This window comes from Camelus bactrianus, chromosome 2 (genome assembly GCF_048773025.1).
Source record: "Camelus bactrianus isolate YW-2024 breed Bactrian camel chromosome 2, ASM4877302v1, whole genome shotgun sequence".
NCBI classification, from domain to species: Eukaryota; Metazoa; Chordata; class Mammalia; order Artiodactyla; family Camelidae; genus Camelus; species Camelus bactrianus.
In genome coordinates, this window is record NC_133540.1 from 96,850,055 (window position 1) to 96,871,467 (window position 21,413).

The following is a 21,413-nucleotide window of genomic DNA, read 5'->3' on the forward strand; positions in this document are numbered from 1 at the left end:
GAGGAGAATGCAAGCAACAGAGCATGTGAAATACAAGACCATGAAGAACCTTACTAAACCTTTCACACAGTAGCCTAAGGAGCAGACATAACCTACCTTGGTTTTTGGAGATGGCTTTCGCTTGTCTCTTTCGATGTCTTTTGTGAGAAGGATGGGTAAGGATTTCTTACAGTTGGCCTCCTATTAAAAAAAAAAAAAAGTATAAAAGAAACATTAGAGACTGCAGAACATTACCCTAAACAGAAATTACAATGCAGTGAAAAGCAATTTGTAAGGGAGCAAAGGCATTTCTGGATTAATTTGTTCACATCAGAAGCTAGTGAGGTTGTAGCAACGAGTCAAAACATTTCATTTCTTCTTCTTCACATACAGCAGTGAAGTAATGTAAGATGGTGATGGAGTAGATGTGGGACATATGGGACATATACACTCAGAGACGATTATGAAAAAATCTCATCTACACTATCATGCCACTTACATAACCACAGACACTTCACCTCTTCTTTGGAGAATTAAATAATTTTCCAAGATATCAAACACCAAACTTGGAGTTTCCAACTCTCCCCAGGTACTTGACAAATGAGTTCTGATTCTGTAAATGTTTTATCACAAATTCTTTCATCTAGTTTAGCAAACTGCTATTGAATAGTGGTAGTTTCATACCAATATCCTGAGAAAAAATATCTGAGTATCTGTTTCCAAAATTATTAAGTTTCTAAATCCTTGGTTCACACCAAAATGGTACATGTAAATATAACAGCAGAGATTACAAGGTAGCAGATTACTTGGGGTTGGATAGATTTATTATTTATTTCTACATGATAAATAAAAACAACAATAACCTTGGTTTTTTAAAAAATAATGTAGGGTCTCACTTCTGAATAACCATTAACTTGAATAAATTTTCTGTGGGCGATTCGAACTCCAGATTAAGATAGAACAAAAATACATAAGACGAAGATTATAGTCAACAACAAAGCTAAGGAGAAAATAAGTCAGATTTCTTTCACCTGCTCTATAATTTTCACCTCTGTATCCCATTTCTTCCCCTTCCATGCCTACCACTCATTCATCTAAATAGTAAGGTTTTTTTCTCCCTATTTGACTTTAGGGTGAAGTAATCATCTTTTAAACAAAATTGTAGTCTACATACTTTATAATATTACTAAAATTTGCTGGAGTTACATTCATTTATTTCTAAAGGGAACAGTATATTATTAGGATAAAATGTCCCTAAAAAATAACAATGCTACTTATGACTAATAACTAATTACCAGGTTACAGGTTGTATCAGGCACTGTGCTACAGACTTTACCTTCATACTGCCATTTCCACCCCCAACGGCCCGATGAGCTCGGTATTATCGTCATCACATTCCCCTCTGAAGTATCACACAGTGAAAGCTTACAGACGTTAAATAAACCACCCGGGACTCAAAGATGGTTGAGTTACTTTAGCCTGAGCTCTTGTCATCTTTATATATGACTTATCATCCAATATACTTGACATCTTAAATGACTAGGTTGTAGAACCACAGCATTTTCAAGCCAAGAGAGTTTTTAAACATAAGCTGGTCTACCCTCCCCCTAATTTTACAGATGAGGGATGTGGATTCTGAGGGGATGCATCCAACATCACACAGAGAGGGGTAGAGCTGAGACTCAGATCAGGACCACAGAGTTATACAAGGCACCTGTTCTCCGCTCTGTGCCAGGAAACAATATTTCCAGACTGAGGTGGGGGATCAAGAGCATCTTCTGAGCTAGGGGGTGGCTGCAGGGCTTCCAACACCCTCAGCTGCCTGTGGCCGCACGCCCAGTCCTATGTAAGGATCCAGGGTACATTTCTGAGATCTCCAAATAAGTGCGCATTCCAGCCCTAGCCTTTCCCACCAGTCACAACACCTGCTGGTGGTAAGCCCTTTACTGGAAATAGTGAATGAACCCATTCCTGCTTCTGACTCACTGTGAAAGGGATAAACTAAATCCAGCATGACATTTAAAAGATCCAAGCGATTAACTGCATAATCTGTTGCGTAATTTGGCTACACTTGGATAATATTATTATGCATAATCTTTATACCTCCTTTTAAACTACTGGTTAAGTGAATGTTAGACTGTGATGAGAAGAAAGGCTGGCTCTTACGGGAAGTTAATAGGAATAGCTGACCTTTGTTTATGTCTGTCTTGAGTAAATTTACAAACACCTATAATTCTTTCCTCCTCCTTGATGCACAAACTAAAAGTAACAGTATTTCTTTATTGCTCCTATTTTGCCTCCCTGTCCCTGTGCATTAATAAGTCTAAGGCTGACAGTCAGCTTTTCCCTCTAAGACTCTGAAAGCATTTTCTGTAATCTTTTAACTGAAAATGCCATCTACATGAATTACGGGTTTTTTTGTTTGTTTGTTTTATGACTTTAAATTCAGCCAACCAAGTCAAAGTGATGTTTGGCAGTCAAAGCACTGAATTCAGAGTCAAGAGACCTGGCTTCTCCTCCTGGTTCTCTAACTAACCAGCTCGAGGAACTCAGGCGAGCATTTTAACCTCCTGACCTCTCCCTCAGTTCAAAGATCTTGAAAACAAAAGGACTGGATTAGATGAGCTCCGAGAATTCTTAAATTCCAGACTTGTATGATTTTATGATTCTTCTGGGAAGCAATATTTATTGACAAAAAGGTAAGCCACTTCCTGTTCAGAGTCATATTCCCCATGCCCCATCAGAAAGCTCTGAAATACTGCCCGCCCCCCAACCCCAATGCAGTGGCCATGGAAGGGGCCCCAGAGTTGCAGAACCCGAGCAGCATCTCCTGCAGGGCCAGTGTCACTCAGATTTCTGGAGAAAAAGTAATTCAACCAGAAGCTTAAATAAGGAACTGGTATTAACTTAATGTATTGTTTTAAAAGAGATATATTATGGAGTTAAGTGAGAAACACTTTAAAGGTAAAACCTTTTCAAAGTTGTGCCATTAAAAAGACATTTATACTTGTAGCTATATACATGAGAATTAAAAACATATGTCCACACAAAAACTGATACATGAATGCTCATAGCAGCATTATTTATAATTGCTAAAAAATGGAAATAATCCAAATGTCTATCAATGGATGAATGGATAAACAAAATAATGGTGTATACACACGACGGAATAATAGTCAGCAATGTAATACCTGCTAAACACATAGATTAATCTTGAAAACATGATGCTAAGTGAAAGAAGTCAAACACAGAACGACATATGTTGTGTGACTTCATGTACATGAAATGTTCAGAAGAGGCAAAGAGTGACAGGAAGTAGACTCATGATTGCCAGGGGCCAGGAGAAGGAGGGATTGTATAGTGACTTCTAATAGCTCCAGTCTGTATGGGTTTCTCTTGATAAAAATGTTCTGGATTTAGATAATGGTAATGGTTATACAACTTTGTGAACATACTAAACCCTAATGAGCTGTATGCTTTAGACAGGTGAATCTTAGGGGATGTGAATTACATCTATGTGAAAAAAGCCTTTTTTTTAAAAAAACTGAAGTATAGTCAGCTACAATGTGTCAACTTCTGGTGTACAGCACAATGTTCCAGTCATGCATATACATACATATATTCATTTTCATATTCTTTTTCTTTAAAGGTAATTAAAAGATATTGAATATAGTTCCCTGTGCTACACAGAAATTTTACAAAATCTATTTTTATATATAGTGGCTAGCATTTGCAAATCTCAAACTCCCAAATTTATCCCTTCCCACCCACTTTCCCCCAGTAACCATAAGATTGTTTACTATGTCTGTGGCTATCTTTCTGTTTTGTAGGTAAGTTCATCTTTTTCCCTTTTTTAGACTCCACATACAAGTGATATCATAAGGTATTTTTCATTCTCTTTCTGGCTTACTTCACTTAGAAAGATAATCTCTACGTCCATCCATGTTGCTGCAAACCATTATTTTATTCTTTTTTATGGCTGAGTAGTATTTCATTTTATAAATACATCACAACTTCTTTATCATCTGTCGATGGACATTTAGGTTGCTTCTATGTTTGGCTATTGTAAATAGTGCTGTTATGAACATTGGGGTGCATGTATCTTTTCAAATGAGAGTTCCCTCCTAATATACGCCCAGGAGTGGGATTGCTGGATTGTATGATAAGTCCATTTTTAGTCTTTTGAGGAATCTCCATACTGTTTTCCATAATGGCTGCAACAAACTACATTCCCACCAACAGTGTAGGAAGCTTCCATTTCTCCACACCCTCTCCAGAATTTATCATTTGTGGACTTTTGAATGATGGCTGTTCTGACTGGTGTGAGGTGATACTTCACTGTAGTTTGGATTTGCATTTCTCTGATAATTAACAATATTGAGCATTTTTTCATGTGCCTATTGGCCATTTGTATGTCCTCACTGGAGAACTGCTTGTTTAGGTCTTCCACCCATTTTTGGATTGGGTTTTTTTTTTTTTTTTTTTTTTTTTGTTATTAAGTTCTACAAGCTGTTTATATATTCTGGAAATTAAACCTTTGTCAGTTGCATCATTTGCAAATTTGTCATTCTGTTTTGCTTATGGTTTCCTTTGCTGTGCAAAAGCTTATAAGTTTCATTAGGTCCTGTTTGTTAATTTTTGCTTTTATTTCTGTTGCCTGGGTAGACCTCTCTAGGAGAATAATGCCAAGATTTATGTCAGAGAATGTTTTGCCTATGTTTTCTTCTAGGAGGTTTATCATGTCTTGACTTCTATTTAACTCTTTAAGTCATTTTGAGTTTATTTTTGCATATGGTGAGAGAGTGTTCTAAAAAAACCCTTTTACAGCATGGGAGTCCCCACACTCCCAGGACAAAGGGAAGAGACCTCAGGTTTGTGTTTGAACTCTTCCCTTAGAAGAACTTTGCAGAGGTTTCAAGGAAGGGATTTCTGCATTTGTAAGTATTAAACTGTATGTAGCCATGGAAATTCACTCAAATATTAAGTGAACCCTACTAGGTGTGGTATTTCAATGCTAGTCATTGGAATGATAAATTAGACATGAATATATTCTATATGGTATATTTACATTTATTTGGAATGTTTGGTCTATTTGAATGAGACTTCTGACTGAGCTGACTGCTCACTCTAATGCCTTTTGTGCAACCACCAATTGCTTAAACTCGCTGTGTTACTTCACTATAATGAAAACACCATTTAAACAAACAATAGGGCAGGAAAAAACACCTTGTTTATCATGGCTTTGTTGGCCTTACTGTTCAATCACTAATGACATTTGAAAAACAGAACAGCACTTGCTGTTCCCTCAGCCGAGCACACTGCTCCCAGCTGTTCACAGGTTTGTGCCCTTACGTCACCCAAGTCTCTGCTGAGTTTCACTAGAGAGGGTTCCCTTCCTGGGGCACCTCATCCAAATCGCCACTGCTCTCCCCACCCACTGGATGCTCTCTCTCTATTCTTCATAGTGCTCAGCTATATCTGACTTTAACAGTACTGGTTTTAATTCTTTATTGTCCATCTCACCCCACTCTGTGAGAAGACTTGATCAGTCTTGCCCACAAACATATCCACAGGGCCCAGAACAGTGTTTGGAACACAGACGCTCAGTTGTCGTAGTGAATGCGTAAACCAAATGAATGAACAATATCACTTCTCTAACCTTTCACAATCCCTCCTGTTCTTAATTCCCCCTTAATCAGCTTACACTTCATGACCTTTCATTCCTTTGCTAATGCCCTTCACTTCCTTCCTCTGGTCTTCAATCATGGCATTCATCTCCCAGAAGTACAACCTTAGATGAATCTGGCTATATGCCTTCTCTGTGCTGGGAATGGAGCAACTCAAAGTGGTTACAAAAAATTATAGAATTGGTTGACTATATTAAGTTTATTACCATAACATCTTGAATGAAACCTCTCTAATGCACAGAAATCCTGCTACACATCTTTAGTAATGTGCTTTTTCCACTCTCTGAGATGGTATTTCATGCCTTCTCCTCTCTTCTCAAACCCCTTTCCTTCCATTCTCACTTCACTGGCAAAAAAGCGGCATCAGAGAAGCTACTCAATATCCCATTATCAAATTTACAAACCACTCTGAGTCCCTCCTGTTATAATGGAAGATTCTGATCCTATTAAACAGCCATTCCTTCCACATCACCTTGGATCTTTCTCCTCTCACCTTCTCAAGGACATCATTCAAGTCTCCCTCCCACTTCCTCACCACTACATCATTCCCATTAATCACAGGCATGCTCTGTAATTATCTCTTTTTTTGTTGTTGTTGTTTTTAAAACACTTCCTTAATCTCACTTCTCCCATTAGCTGTGGTTGGTTCTATGTTTTCTGCTTTCCTTTGTATCAAGCAAACTCCTCCATACAGCTGTCTTCCCTATCTCTACTTCTTCATCATCAATGCCCCCAAATCGGGTGTTTTTTTTTTTTTTTTTTTGGTCACTACTCCACAGAAAGTGCTAAAAACAGTCACAGCTTGGTCTCCATCTTACTGGGGTTCTGGGCAACATCTGACCCAGGTGACTCCTTCTATTTGCTGCTACAGCACCACTGATAGGAAAAAAAAAAAAACTGCCTACTTCAATGACCAATTCCACATGGTCTCCTTGGCTGCTGCTTCTCCTCTATACAATAAAGTTACAAGTCTATTGGTATTGGTTTGCTTTGAGTATCCTCTAGTAAACAGAAGTTCTTTGAAGGCAAATAATTGGAATACCCTTAACACATTACTAAAACTACAATGCCAATAAAAAGTGCCTGATACAGCAGGAGCTCAGTAAATATGTGCTGAATGAATGATTGAATGAAACTGCAGCAATTCAAGGGCTGATGCAGAGGTCTTCTTTTTCCAAATGATGCAATGATCTCATACCATTTTCATCACGAGGTTTGGATAAAATATTTTATAGTTATAATAACCCATTTTAAGTTGTTGACAATTTAACTTCCATCACATACAATAACTCTACACTTTTACCACGGTACACACACTTTGTCTCCCTGTAGTTAGAGTTTGCTTCTTTAAAACTGTATACATTAACAAATGTTTATCTTCTAACTTGTATATTAGGGTTAAAATAATTTATACATCACTATTACAGTATAACATTATTCTCTATTTGTCTATATTCTTATCCTTACCAGTAAGATTTATGCTTTCACCTTGTGGTCTACCATGTTGTTTGTTTTGATTTGAAGAACTTCCTTAAGCATTTTTTGCAAGGCAGGGCTAGTGGTGATAAACTCCCTTGGTTTTTGTTTGTCTGACCTCAGTTTTTGTTTTGTTTATCAATCAGTCTATTTTCCTCTCCTTTATTCTTAAAGAATAATTTTTTTCAGCTAAAATGTTCTTGGTTTGTAGATTTTTTTTTTTCTTTCAGTATTTTGAATACATCATTCCACTCTCTCCTGACCTGCAAGGTTTCTGCGTAGAATTCTGCAGATAGTCTTATGGTGGGGGGGGGGGGGGCGGTTGCCACATTTCCTATATATGATGCATTATTTTTTTTTTCCCTTCATACTTGGAAAATTTTTTCTCCTTGACTTTTGACAATTTGATTACAATGTGTCTCAGTGTAGATATTCTCTTTCTCTCCCCCTCTCCCTCCTGAGACTCCCATAATGCATATATTGGTTCACCTGATGTCTCATAAATCCTATAGGCTTTTATTCTTTAATCTCTTCTGATTGGGTAATTTCAAATAACCTATCTTTGAGTTTGCTGATTCCTTCTTTGGCTTGATTTAGTCTGCTGTTTCTATTACATTTTTAAAAAATTCATTTGTTGCATTCTTTTGCTCCAGAATTTCTGTGTGTTTTTTAAAAATGATTTCTATCTTTTTGTTGCTTTCCTGATTATGTTAAGCTGTCTATTTGTGTTTTCTTGTAGCTTGCTGAGCTTCTTTAAGACAATTATTTTGAATTGTTTGCCAGGCAATTCATTTCTACATTCTGGGGAAGTCAGTTACTAGGAATTTATTGTGTTCCTTTTGTGGTGTCATATTTCCTTGATTTTTCATATTACTTGTTGCCTTGCATTGGTGTCTGCACTCAGCTGTTGTAAGCATTAGTGAAGATTATGCAGGTCATTGGTGGTGAAGGTTGTTGGGGGCGTCCCTGGTGGCAGTAAGGACTGCTAAGGTCCTTTTGTCCTCCTTTGCCTCCACAGGAAAAAGTCAGCCAACATGATCCCTCTTGGTGCCAACCTGTGCTGCCCTGTGGAATGGGAGGTGTAGGTAAGATGCTTCCTACACTTATAACATGTGGCCTTCCTTGGTTTCTGCACTCCACTGGGTTGCTGGACCTTCTTAATTGTACTCTAGAGCTTTCTCAGAGCTATTAACACCCATTAGCAATGGTCAGATTGTTGTTTTTGTGCGGGGATGAAAGTTGGAACCTCTTAGTCTGCCATCCTGCTGATGTGTTCAGCTTTGCTCTCCATTCTGTAAAGTACCCTATGTGACTCCAAAAAATTCTTTTACTTTATCTTTTCTTTCTTATTTTTTTGGTCTAATTTTAGCCAGAGTTGCTTTTTGTTTTTTAACTAAAGTACTTTAAATTACACAAATATTTACTATAGTATCACTTATAGTATGGTCACTCAGTAGAAAACTGTGGAATTAAATTTACAATGATGATGATAATTATAATCAAAATAATAATACTGGCTTTCACTTATATAGCACTTAATGCATGTGTAGCATTTTTCTAAGTGCTTATTATACTTTTATTCACTTGATCCTCACAATAACCCTCTGTAAGATATGTATTTTTCCATGTAAATCTATTATACATGGACATTGAGGCACAGAAAGTATAAGTAGCCTGTTCAAGGTCACACACCTGATAAGAGGCAGAGCTGAAAACTGAAACCAGGCAATCTGTCTCCAGAGTCCTGCTCTTAATTCTACAAAATAATGCCTCTCTAGAAGAAGCCTTCCTGTTTAATTAGATCAGGAAATATTGCAGGTTAGGTGGCCTCCAAAGTAAACGTAAATAAGAAATCGTTAAAAAAAAAAAAGGATACATAGAAATAACACATACTTAGATTTTTTTTTTTTTTTTTTTTTTTTTTACTTTAAAACTCTTACATGTTCATTTATTTCCCTGTCTTTTGATGTGGGCCTTTGGTTGGAAATGGCCAATATCTTGGAATTCCAGACTTTCTTCCCTGTATAAACCATAATCATAATGTATCACCTATGTGAAGACTGTAATCTTTATTGAGCCTTTCCAATGTATTAAACTTAGCTTTTGCAGAAAAGATAATTCTTTGTGAACATGATACAATCTCCTCATGTCCTTTATGTCCTCTCTCCAGGCACCACAAAGACTATGCTTTCAGTCTCCCTTTCAGTTAGATGGGGAGTCATTTGACTGAATCTGCTCATTGAAATGTGAGAAGTATTATAAGTCACGTCCAGGTGTAGTTATAAGACTATTGCATATTATTTTTCAACCTCTTCTTTTCCTACTGAGGCAACCTAGGAGGGCAGTTGGGACAACATGGAGGAGGGCTGCTCAACGCACTGGACTGTGGAGTGAGTGAGAAACGTCAATTGTGTTAGCCACAAAGACTTCAGAGTCTGTTACAGAAGGTTCTATTAACTATGCTAACACCATTTTCCTAAAAATAGCTTAAATGTTGCATTCAATTTGCATTTGTTAAAGTATACAGGTACCATAAAAAGTCTGGCATAAATAGTTTTGGAAATAAATACAACTGATTCTTAGTTAGCATATAGCAAAACTGGTAATGAACAAGTCTATAAGAGAATAGCCTGTTAGCCACAAGCGTTCAGTGTTGCCATGGACAGCAGTCAGTGTGCTTTACAAACAAATGCAGTAAATGGACTAATCTAGCAAATTAGTTAGGTGAAGTTCTGTTAAGCAAACTTTTATTCTGTACTCTAGAAATGTGGACAATTATTAATGTCCAGAATACTTACTATGACTTCCCTGAAATAAATTTGAGTCAACTTTTATTTAGACATACATGGTACAATTCAATGGACATTTTTGAGTAAGTGTAAGAAACTAGAATGAGTGCTTCGGAAGATGCAAGAATGTACGAGCTATTCTCCAACTTTTAGAGAAAACTCAATGTATATGTAAATATGAGATATTTTTCTTAACTTTGGAGAATATATAAAGTCATATAAGAGAAAAAAGCAACTCTCCAGAGGCAAAATATGAGACTTGTTCTCATAAAAGGATAAAAAGAGCACCCTGGGACAACAGAGGAGAAGGGGATTAACTATACCGGAGGATGAGAGAGTTTCACAGAGGGAGAATTCGAGATGTTCTGGTTGGACCCGCACCCACCCAATCAGAAGCACACCCTGCAACAAGGATTGTGAGCAAGTAGCTTATCTGGGTAGTTCAGCAGGGGAATGGGTCAATAGTGGAAGGAGAAGGCAGTCAGTAAGGGTGTCATTATTAAGCTACTGTAGCTATTTCAGTGGTTTTGAAGCTTCAACTCGGGGGTGGGGGAAGCTCTGAAAAACACCATAAAATACACATCCCAGAATTATTCCAACCAAAGAGTAAGGAGCTGGGAATTTATACCTCCGTACTCCTCAGTCACTTGTTAAGGGCTGCCCCTGGAAGGACACTATTGTCTAGGTACTTCCATCCCTGGGAGACCAACTAAAGAAAACAGCAGAAACTCAGTTCTAAAGCAAATACAAGTAATCTTCGAAATCTTCAAATATTCACTGGCTATTTACTGAGTGTCCCTATTTGCCAAACACACACTATATAATGATTTAAAGTAGGCAACTTTTGAGGTGTCAGTGCCAAAGTCTTGCTAACTCACTATAAGCAGTTTAAAGGTTACACAGCATAACAATGTTTTCATAAGCAAAAGTAATTTAGTCTACCTTCTGTTAAACATTCCTCATAATAGGAAAGAAAGAATTTAACATCTGGCACATATATACCTAATCTATTCCAACGACTCCTGAGCAGACATGACCTTCTAGTGTTTATCTGTACGCATTCTACGAAACAAGATGTCTGGGGAGAAGAAATTAACAGTAATCTGAATTGTAAATATGTGACTATGATTTAAAAACTGGAGCCATAAAAGTACCCAGAGCTAAGCAATAACTTTGAAAACTACTTTTATTACTTGATGCTTTATACTGATTGATAATCTAATCAGTCTCCACTATTAGAGAATATCCATTTGCATCATGCAAGCAAACAGTATTTTATCTTTGCTTTTCTTAAACATCACTAAATATTTTTTAACCTTCAAACTTGGAACCAATCTAAAAGGCATAGCTCACAATCTAAAGAACGATTTGATCTGAAGAAATGAGCAAATGATTTTGCTGCTACCTCTGAGTTCCTAGGTTCTCAAAATGATAACCTATAGATTTGGGTGGGTACAAATTAGTCATTTGCCCAATGTAAGTTCACCCACACAAAGATACAAAACTGCCAAATCACAAGGTATCAAACAACAACAGAAAAACCAAAGCATTTTTTGTTTCCTATTATGACTTCACTGTTACCTAGTTTGGAGTATTCTTGAAGGCTACAGAAAAGACTAGGAGTAGTAAAAACAAGTAGGACTAGAGTCAGAAGAACATAATTCAAGTACTTCCCTGATACTGAATTGCTTTAATACATACCGAATGAATAAATGTATAAATGTTCATGGCACTGATGTTCCAATTTAAAACTATAATTTTGGTTATTTTTATAGTAGGTCTGTAAACGGTCCTTTGAGTTCAAAATCCAGCTGTCATTTGCTGCTATTGACCTTGAATAATTGACTCTGTAGACTTCCTTATCCACAAAATACAATTAAGATCATTTACTTTCCAGGGTTCTTTTGAGAAGTAAATGAGATAATAGGTATAGAAGAACTTAATACAGTATCTGGCATAAAGTCCCCCTTTCCTTTTTTGCCCCTCTGTACCTGCACTGATTTTGTTTGTGTGTTGCAGACTATAAATTCTCTTAGAGACAGAGACATGTCTCATTTATTTTCTGAAGAGGCCCAGCATTTAGTCCAGATCTTTGCACCAAGTAGGCAATAAATAAGAAAAAAGTGAACAAACATATGTTGAAGTTAATTTTAGATTATATCCCTAAATAAAAAATGGAGACATATGCAATGTTTTTGAGCATGAAACAGACATGGGAAGTGTTTTAGGAAGCTCATATGCTATATCAGCTTATGTGGTAAATGACTCAATAGGAACCCTGGATTCAAACTTGCCAAAACACCTACTGATAAGTGAGCATGTCCCTCAAACTAATTGCTGCAGAAGGCTATTCTAAGATTTTTTTCCTTTTGCCCAGAATATTTTAAAGTAACTGTCTTGAGAGTTTCTATATGAGTCACACAGAAAAATCAGCATAATTATTTTATAGCCAGACTTCAACTTTAAAACCAAAAGTTAATATTTAATCACTACTCCCCAACTTAGTGATCTGCTGTGGCTCAAAATGACTACTGACTACTTTCCATAATCAAATAAAACATTAACATACAAGGATCTCCCAGTCCAATCATATATGAAAAAATGTGATAAATGAATGACATATAGCTGGAGATAATTTCAAAATAAATCCCCAACAATATAACAAGCAATAGCAACACTGTCTAGTAAAGACAGTCTCACAAGATGTTTATTTGGAATAGAATGAGACTTGTCTAGATACTTCTAGATAGATATTTAGTAACATATTAATCACATTATTTTCTGTAGGTACACATATATATGAGGTTCTACATTAACTCTATACATACTGATAATTTGTGCACAAAGTATATAAATAATATGCATCTACTAGGCAGACCAGGCTCACAGTCTTCCTGTCCGCCTCTGAATCTGCCACCCTCCTGGGTAAATTCAGGGTCAATATGGATAAACCACCATCTTTGTCATCCCTTAACCATCTTCCGTCCGATGATTTTCTCTTTTCCACCACTTCAGTTACTCATTCTCATCAACACAACTTAAATGTTATCATCGCTGCAGGGGGCTCTACCTCCAAAATGACTAACACAGACATCCCATTCTCTGTTCACAGCCCCTGCTTTTCTAGCTTGCTCACCTACTCTCATTGCAAACATTCTCCAGTGCCTCCCACGGTGTTGCTCTCTCATACCCTAACTTACCTTTCTACTCATCTCACCACCTGCACTACCACTACCTGGGTCCAAGCCACCATTGTTCCTTTGTTCCTTAATGTAACGATTGTGATAAGCTCCCGGTGGGTCTCCCTGTGCTTCTACCTGTCCCTCTCAACAGTCTATTCTCTATAGCAGATAGAGCAACCCTTGGAATAGGTAAGTCAGATCATGGCACTCTCTTGTTCAGTACTGTCTAATAAAGCACCATCAGAATAAAAGTCAAAGTCCCAACAATGACCTGCAAGAGCACACATGATCTGGGCCCTTCCTGCCTCTGTGACATCACTACTTTTCACTTCCCCCTTGTTGACTGTAATCCAACCGCATCAGTCTTCTCGTCTCCACTCTCACACAGAGCAGGTGGACGTCCCTCTCAGGCCTTTGTACTGCTCTTCTCCCTGCCGGTAGTCCTCTCCTCAAGTGTCTTTACGGCTTGCTCCTTCACCACCTTCAAGTCTCGGCTAAAATGTCCCTCGTCAAGGAAACATTGTGACCATCTGATTTAAACGAGCAAATGACATTCCCCTACCTCACCAGCACCACTTCTCTCCTTCCCTGCTTTTTCTCTACAGAACACATCACCATCTGACAAACTCTGTATTTCCTTAATTCTTTGTTTACTGCCCATTGTTTATTGTATCCTCATTAGAATAGAAGTGTCACAAGAGCAGAAGCTTGCTTCTATCACTGATGAGTCTCCTGTTCCTAGGTAGGCATCAGATGATTATTTAATGAATGCAGCGAACATTTGATAATCCATTATTTCAACCATATTTCTGCCACCAAATTGTGTATATAAATATCTAGGTGATTAAGTTAATTCTTGAGTGCATATAAGGGAAAAGCTTCACTAAAGTGGGATTAAATCATCTTATGAAAGCAACTCTAAAATTAGTCTGAAGCTGGAGAAATTAAACTATGGCTATTATACGCCTACTTGAAAGATGTGATTCTCTTAGCCCAGTTACTCAGACATAGAGCTTTGGCCTTCCAGTTTGGCAAAATAAAGGCACTTCTACTTACGCTCCTCACTGAAACCTACAACAAACAAAAATAATGAAAAAGAGAAAAGAAAGCTTCACCTTAAGAAACCGGCCATAACTGTAGACAAACAACTATGAATACTACCTGTTAAACTCAACAAAATGTGGAACAAAAGGCCAACAGCCAACATATACAGTCTCAGACCTCCAGCAGACTACAGATTTTCTCCAAATGTCACAGTCTTACGAGGACTACCCAAAATTCCTTTGATTGAAGTAACTAGATCTGGTGGACATGGCCAAACCATTGCAAAATCTGGAAAAACCTTGTAGGACCTGAGGTTCACTCCTGCAGAATGGTGGGGAAAATAGAGGTGAAGAAGGAGGCATGCAGGCAGACCTTTTCCCTTATCTTTGCCTTGGCCACCTGGTAGAGGAAGCCTGTGTGGAAGGGAGGCTGATGAACACGCTGCAGAAGCCAGTTTTGCAGCTCTGACCACAGTCAGTTGAGGAGAAATAGATATCCAACTACTGCCCTGACTGCCTGTTATAAAAATGCTTCACTGAGTCACGTTAACTTCCTGCTCAAAAGGGATAAAGTAAAAAAATCTAAATTACAGCTTAAACCAAATCCATCCTGTTCTTAAAACCTCATCATTCTCCCATTCCTATAAGTTTTAACTACCTCGTTAAACTCCACATTTATTTGACTCTAATCTCTAGCTTTCTCCTGCTACTTCCTGTGGTCTAGCCAGAAATGTCTGGTCACCACTACATGAACACTCCATGTCCTTTAGCATCCCTTCCTACCAAGAAAGTTTTCTGTTCCTCACCTACCTACCTCCCTCTCCCTACCACCTTGTTGAAATCCCAGTCACTTTTCAGAGCCACTTAATATCCGATTCTTACATAAAACTCCCACTTAAAAGAGTTTTATGGTTTATTAAATAATTCATTTTTAAAAAGCAGATCTGGATAGATACACTAAATACTAAAATACACTCTTTAGTTCATCAAGAATGCAATCAGATTCTTGCTTTCCAAAGACAAAAGGATAATTTAACCATACTGAGAAAACGAAAATACTGAATAGTAAGAAATGTCTAGAAGAAGTAACTTCTGTCATGAGTAACACATCTGATCAACAACTGTATTTTTCTCCTTTAGACTCTGTCTTCCTTCTATTATCAAGTCTGATTTCCTTTAAGGTAAAGTGAAGAAAGGTCATATCATAAAGTTGGTATGACCCCAATATCTTTATTTTAAAGCTAAAACTTATTGAAAACTTGCTATGATTACCTAATTTAATTATAACAAACAACAGCCAAATTAGTTACAGATATTTTTCCTACTTTACAGATGAGGAAACCAAGGTTGAAGCAGAGACTGAGCAATTTGCCCAGAGTCACACAAATTGTAAGTTCTACGTCAATCTGATTCCAGAACTGGAATTCTTAACTCTATGCTCTAAGCTTATTAATGTATCTACTGAAATATCTCTGACCACCCCGTTTCAAAGTAGGCCAATGGCTTCATCAGTTACTCTTCATCCTGTATTATCTCCAAGCTTCCCCCAACCCCAATGCGATACTTTACATGTATTCTGTAACACTTAACTGGCCTTGAAAATACTTTCACAAGCATTAATGGTTTAAATTCCACAAAAAAAATCTATAGGATTTTCACCATTCTGTACAGCAAGGAAGAGGAACACAGATATTATAAATTACCCAGTCACATTGCTGAGTACCTAGGTTATAGATATAAGCCTTCTGAATCTAAAGTCAGTGCTTTTTCCAGAAAAGCAGAAGGCTTTAGAAGCTTCTAATACCTTCTCTTGGATATGGTGGCAGTCATGAAATATTCAGTGAACTGTCATGTTTCCCAGTTTCATTCAATTAACTTGAAGACATTCATTCTTATTTCTTTCATAATATGTAGAAATTATGATCATAGACATTATTTTCAGTAAAAATAATGTAATATAATGAGTCCAGCCACTGATCAAGGGATTTTCAATGCCAGGCACTGTGCTCATCAGCTTGATAGGCATGAGGCCTGAATGACATGGTCTCTCCAGTTTCATCCATCAGTGACTGCTGGCACACAACATGTACGGGCAGGAGTGGTAGGAAGGATGTGTGAATAGCCAGGGTGGTTTCAAATCATGAAAAGCATTGTATGTCAGGCTGAGATTTCAATGCATAAAGTAGGGATAGGTGAAGAGGAACCAGTGAAGAATTCTGATATGGGAAGTAGTATTTTTATATTTGCATGATGGAAAGTAACTTAAGCAGCACAAGAGGGAAAATGGTGCCAAGGGGCAGAGCAGAGTCGGGGAAACCAGTGAAAGGCTACTGCAGCAGTCTCCCACAGATTGGCTAGTTTCCAAGTTTGGCTGATCCTTAAAACTGCCAAGGAAGCCCTTTAAAACACAGGTCTTGTGCTATACAGCCGGGCCTTGTTGTTGATCTCTTCTGTATGGAGTAGTGTGTTTCTGCTAATCCCAAGCTCCTAATTTATCCCTTCCTCCCTCCTTCCCCTCTGATGACCATAAGTTTGTTCTCTGTGTCTGTCCACTTGTGTCATTTTTTAGATTCAACATTTAAGTGATATATATTTGTCTTTCTGTCTGACTTACTTCACTTAGTATGATAATCACTATGCTGTACACCAGAAACTAACACAACATTGTAAATCAACTATACTTCAATTAAAAAAAAAAACAAAAAAACCACGTTTTGAAGGCCTGCCATGAGTTTTCTGATTCAGTCTGGGTCACCAGGTGAACGTGATAATGAGCCAGGAGTAGAATTCTCCTGCCTAGATGAGAGGCACTGAGGAAGCACCAGTGAGGGCAGGAGAGATGGATGAGACACACAAGCAGTAGAATTAACAGGTTTTAGTGATGGATGGACATCAACCTGGAGTGACTGTGTGGACAGATGGGCAATTTGCTAAACCTCAATGAACTCAGATGAAGCATTCGGATCTTCAGGGGAAAGGAAAGATGATGAGACAGTCCACGGAACACGCAGGCACAGGTGAGCACTAGGCAGTTAGACATAGATGTAGGTTTGCCAGGGAGAGCTGTGGACTGAAGGCCCAAGAATGAGCCCACTTAATAACACTGTGTAATTCTGACTGAGAAGGAAGGGTCCTCAAAGAAGATGGAAGACAGGCCAGAGAAATAGGAAGGGAAGAACTATTCAATGTGCATTCAAGCATTTAATGGGGAGAGCTGGGTTTGGGGACAGAGTATAAGGGGCCTAAATTCCAAGTAAAGAAGTCTTGATTGTATATTATCAGCAAATGGAAGTGGGGACAGGGGGAGGCCACACAATGACCGCTAAGGGTTTCTTTACTTAAGTCAGGACTACGTTATGATCAGGTTTGTTCGGGGGAACATCATTCCATCACTGGTAGAAAAGAGATGGGGACAGGGTGAGTCTAGAGGTGGGAGAAGAGTCTGAAATTGTGTGGCTATGATAAAGGCCTCGTCTAAAGCAGTGGTGGGGGTGGACACAAGACACCCACTTCAAGAGAGAGTATGAGTCCCAGCAGGAACGACAGAGGAGGAGGAGGAGTCCGGGGCAGATGAAGGCTTCCAGCGTGGCAGGCTGGTGGCTGGTAAACTGAGTTTGGAGAGGGCAGAACACAAAGTTTTGGAGGTGATGTTGTGGGTAGGAGAAATTTGAGGTGCCCCATGGTTTTTTATGGGTAGTGAAAATATGGCTCTATGGCTCTTCTGATAGGCTGAGGCTAGAGCTACGATTTAGTTGTCAGCAGTAGGGTAACTGAAGTAAAAGACAGTCACCCAGGCAAACACATACTTAGCGAGAGTAAATGGTGATCAGCAGTGATTGTCAGGAGAGTGAATGTGGGACTCAGAATCAGATCTAATACTACAGCTACTGCCTGATCTACACCAAGTGCAGAGAGACATACATTCTTTATTTGATTATTGCTATACTCAGTGCATGAATCTGTGGGGTTTGTCTTTTTGGTGATCACATCACACTGACATCTCATATTGTGCTAGAAGTTAACTAAAATCCATGTATAATTTTCTTTCCTTTTTAAAATATATTTTTATTGAAGTATAGTCAGTTTACAATGTGTCCATTTCTGGTGTACAGCACAATACTTCAGTCATATAGGAACATACATATATTAGTTTTCATATTCTTCTTCACCGTAAGTTACTACAAGATACTGAATGTGGTTCCCTGTGCCATGCATGATTATCAATTGAACTGTCACTAATTTTGGTCTCCTCTTATCTATGAACCTAAGTATAGGACTTTCCTACTATACTAATTACATCACATTTGATGCTTTTGTTGCAAGAAACAGAATACTGAACTAAAAGCAGTTTGTCCTATGGGGACGTTTATTCCCCCCATGTAACTAAAAGTCCAGAGGTTATGTGTGTTCAGGGTTGGTTCAGCAGAGGAGCGATGATGAGGAACTGAGACTTTTTCCGCCTTTAGCTGCCAACCCCAGTGTGTCGCTGGTACACTCATCAAGGGCAAAAGGTGGTGGCAGCAGTGCCATGCATCCTGCCTTCACACAAGGACATCTGAAAGCAGGATGGGAGATGGGGCATCTTGACACAGAGGACTACTATTTTCCTTTTTTTAATTAAAGTTAAAAAAAATTTATATATAGTAAAAATGCATAAATCTTAGGTGTACAGTTAAATGAGTTTTGACAAATGCATACACCCATAAAACCCACTTCCTTATTGAGAACATTTTCATTACCCATGAGGGCTCCCTCGGGTACTTTCCTAGTCAATCATCATCACTGCCGCCACTCCCAACTCTACCCACAGACAACCACAGCTCTGATCTCTTAAATCATTCTCTTTTCTGTAATTAGGGATGAAAATATTTCCCCAGAGCCCTCTGCCCACAGCACACCTCCCCTTACATCTCTCTGGTCCAAACTGTGTCACTGGGGACCTTTAAGTCAATCACTAACTCAAGAGGATACCATTATAGACCATTTTCATGATTCATTTACCTGTCAGGGCTGAGGGAAGGGCCCGTCTGACCTCAGCACATTACTACAGGCCCAACTAAAACAGGTGTTTTGCTTTTTTTGTTTTAAAGCAAGGAAGAGTAGGGAGAGATCCGTATGTGTACACACACACACACACACACACACACACACACACACACACACACACACACACACCCATTCTGTTGGTCTACGGATTCAGCCATCCAGTATCTGACCTATTCTTCCAGCTTTATTTCACTTGCAGAAGTGCTAAGTATGCACTCGAGCAAGTCAATGATTAAAATACTGCAAATGACACAGACAAATGACCTTCCCTGACGTGAACAGTAATACATTCCAACACTCTGATCAAAGTTCTTCACCCAGGTCCAAATAAAACCAAATTTACATTTGTCTGGGCCTCAAACTTTCATTGATCCCACAAAGATACACGAGAACGTCACCCACCACTTTGTTTACACAGAAGTGTGTCACTGGATATGTTTAGTACTTTCCGCCTTTCCTCCGGCTCAGTCCTTTTCATGAGCCTTCACTTATTCTCAGCTCAGATATTTCATGTCTCTGTCACTCTAGTGTATTTACCACCTGTTCTGTGCCTATTTCCTCTTTCTGTGTACTTCCTTCTAAAAGATGAGCTCATGAGAATGATACTTTATTTTTTAAGTTGCCGTTCCATTTTTTCCTGTTTTTCAGTATGTTAATGATATCGTTGTGAGCTTCCCAATACCTTTTTAATTCAGCTTCCTTTGGCTTATATCTAATGTTTCTATTATCTTAGGAATCAAAAAAAAAAAAAACCTAAAAAACAAAACTGCTTTCTAAACCATATGCAGGTTTACATATCTAATAGCGGCAAGCACATTCTTATCATGGACTCCCAAGTGACGCTGGCATAGCCCATTCAACTAATTTCCGTAACTTCCAGTCCATCCTCATTGGCTATAATTAAGTCTAGAAAATCACACTGCCTTGTTGCATCGTTTACCGTCACAGAGAGAAGACTATCAGCAGGGTCAGTAAGAAATGCATTAAATATTCTGCTTTAGCAGAATGATGCTTCAGAGTATAGACATGGAGTTTCCAGTTATGGCATTTATCTGCCTCTAGGCCAGATCTGAAACTTGCATTAGCAGGGAGTCATATTCATCTACCTAAGAGATCTGCATTTGGCTCCCACAGTATTATCGGTTTGTGTATCTTGTACTCACAGGATGTTCCCCACCATGCTTAAACCTAGCAGCTCAAGGACTTCCAAGCAGGGCACTCTTCCAAAGATCTCAACAGGTGTTATTTCATTTACACAGCATGTGAGCTTCCCTCGGTGTATTCTAGTGATTATCTGTTATCTCAGCAAGTTAGTTTTGCCTAGGAGATCATATTTCTCTATTTTAATTCTATTTTAGGTTTACCTTATTATCTTATCAGCCCTAGCTAAAACGTATGTGTGTTAAAAAGTGTTTATCAGAGATACGTAGCTGAGACAAAGTCAATCAATTTTTAATATTTTAAAAAGAGACTGTCTGCAAAGTACTATAGGAACCAGAGAAACACATTTAAGGTAGATTTTTTTTTCTATTTAAAAATTATTTAAATGCTTTGTGGCAAAACTGATACAAGGCTGTTGGTGTTTTTGTTTTTGTTTTTTTTTTTCCTGACATTTTCTCAGCTACCATGTTACCTCAACCTTAGGCCACATTTGACACTCTCCAAAGTAGCTCATTTTATCATTTTATCTGAGCACTTTTCTTCCCTTCCATCAAATTTCAGTTTAAAGGGCTCTTTATCAGGTTGGCAAGATTCCTGTTAAATGCATTTCTCTCAGAAGTACTCCATCCATTACAGGGAGTCTCTCGTATTCACATATAAGCCCTAGTTAAGAAAACCTCATTTTGGTTGGGTCCTACATGATTCCCCTTAACTTTCATTTCTTCAAATTCACACCTCAGCTGGAAGAAACAAAAACACGCCTTCAAGGCCCAAACCAAGTGCCTCTGGTTTTTATCACTCATTGCCATATAAGTCAACAAGAACACAGTGTGGTCTGTAAATATGATAAGTCTCAGGAAACCTCCTGAGGGTACCTCTCATATCAGTTCCATATCAAGATTTACCTCAATATAAATGGGAAATAAATAAGATGACCTCCCTCTCGACCCATATCTGAAGGATCTGGTTTGGATGTTCATCCTCTGACTCTCAACGGTAAATCTTTAGAGACCTACACACACTTACCTACTGTGTAAAAAATATGTTATA

At 38.3% G+C, this 21,413-nt stretch overlaps 1 protein-coding gene across 7 annotated transcripts in view; it reads right to left on the minus strand.

Annotated features, from left to right (window-relative positions):
• Nucleotides 1-21,413, minus strand: part of FAM13A (family with sequence similarity 13 member A) — a 286,461-nt gene that overhangs the window by 143,777 nt on the left and 121,271 nt on the right. For all 7 annotated transcript variants that reach the window (XM_074347120.1, XM_074347142.1, XM_074347114.1 and 4 more), the window contains one exon: nt 97-180. In XM_074347120.1, coding sequence (XP_074203221.1) covers nt 97-180 — 84 coding nt within the window. The remainder of the gene's footprint in view (nt 1-96; nt 181-21,413) is intronic.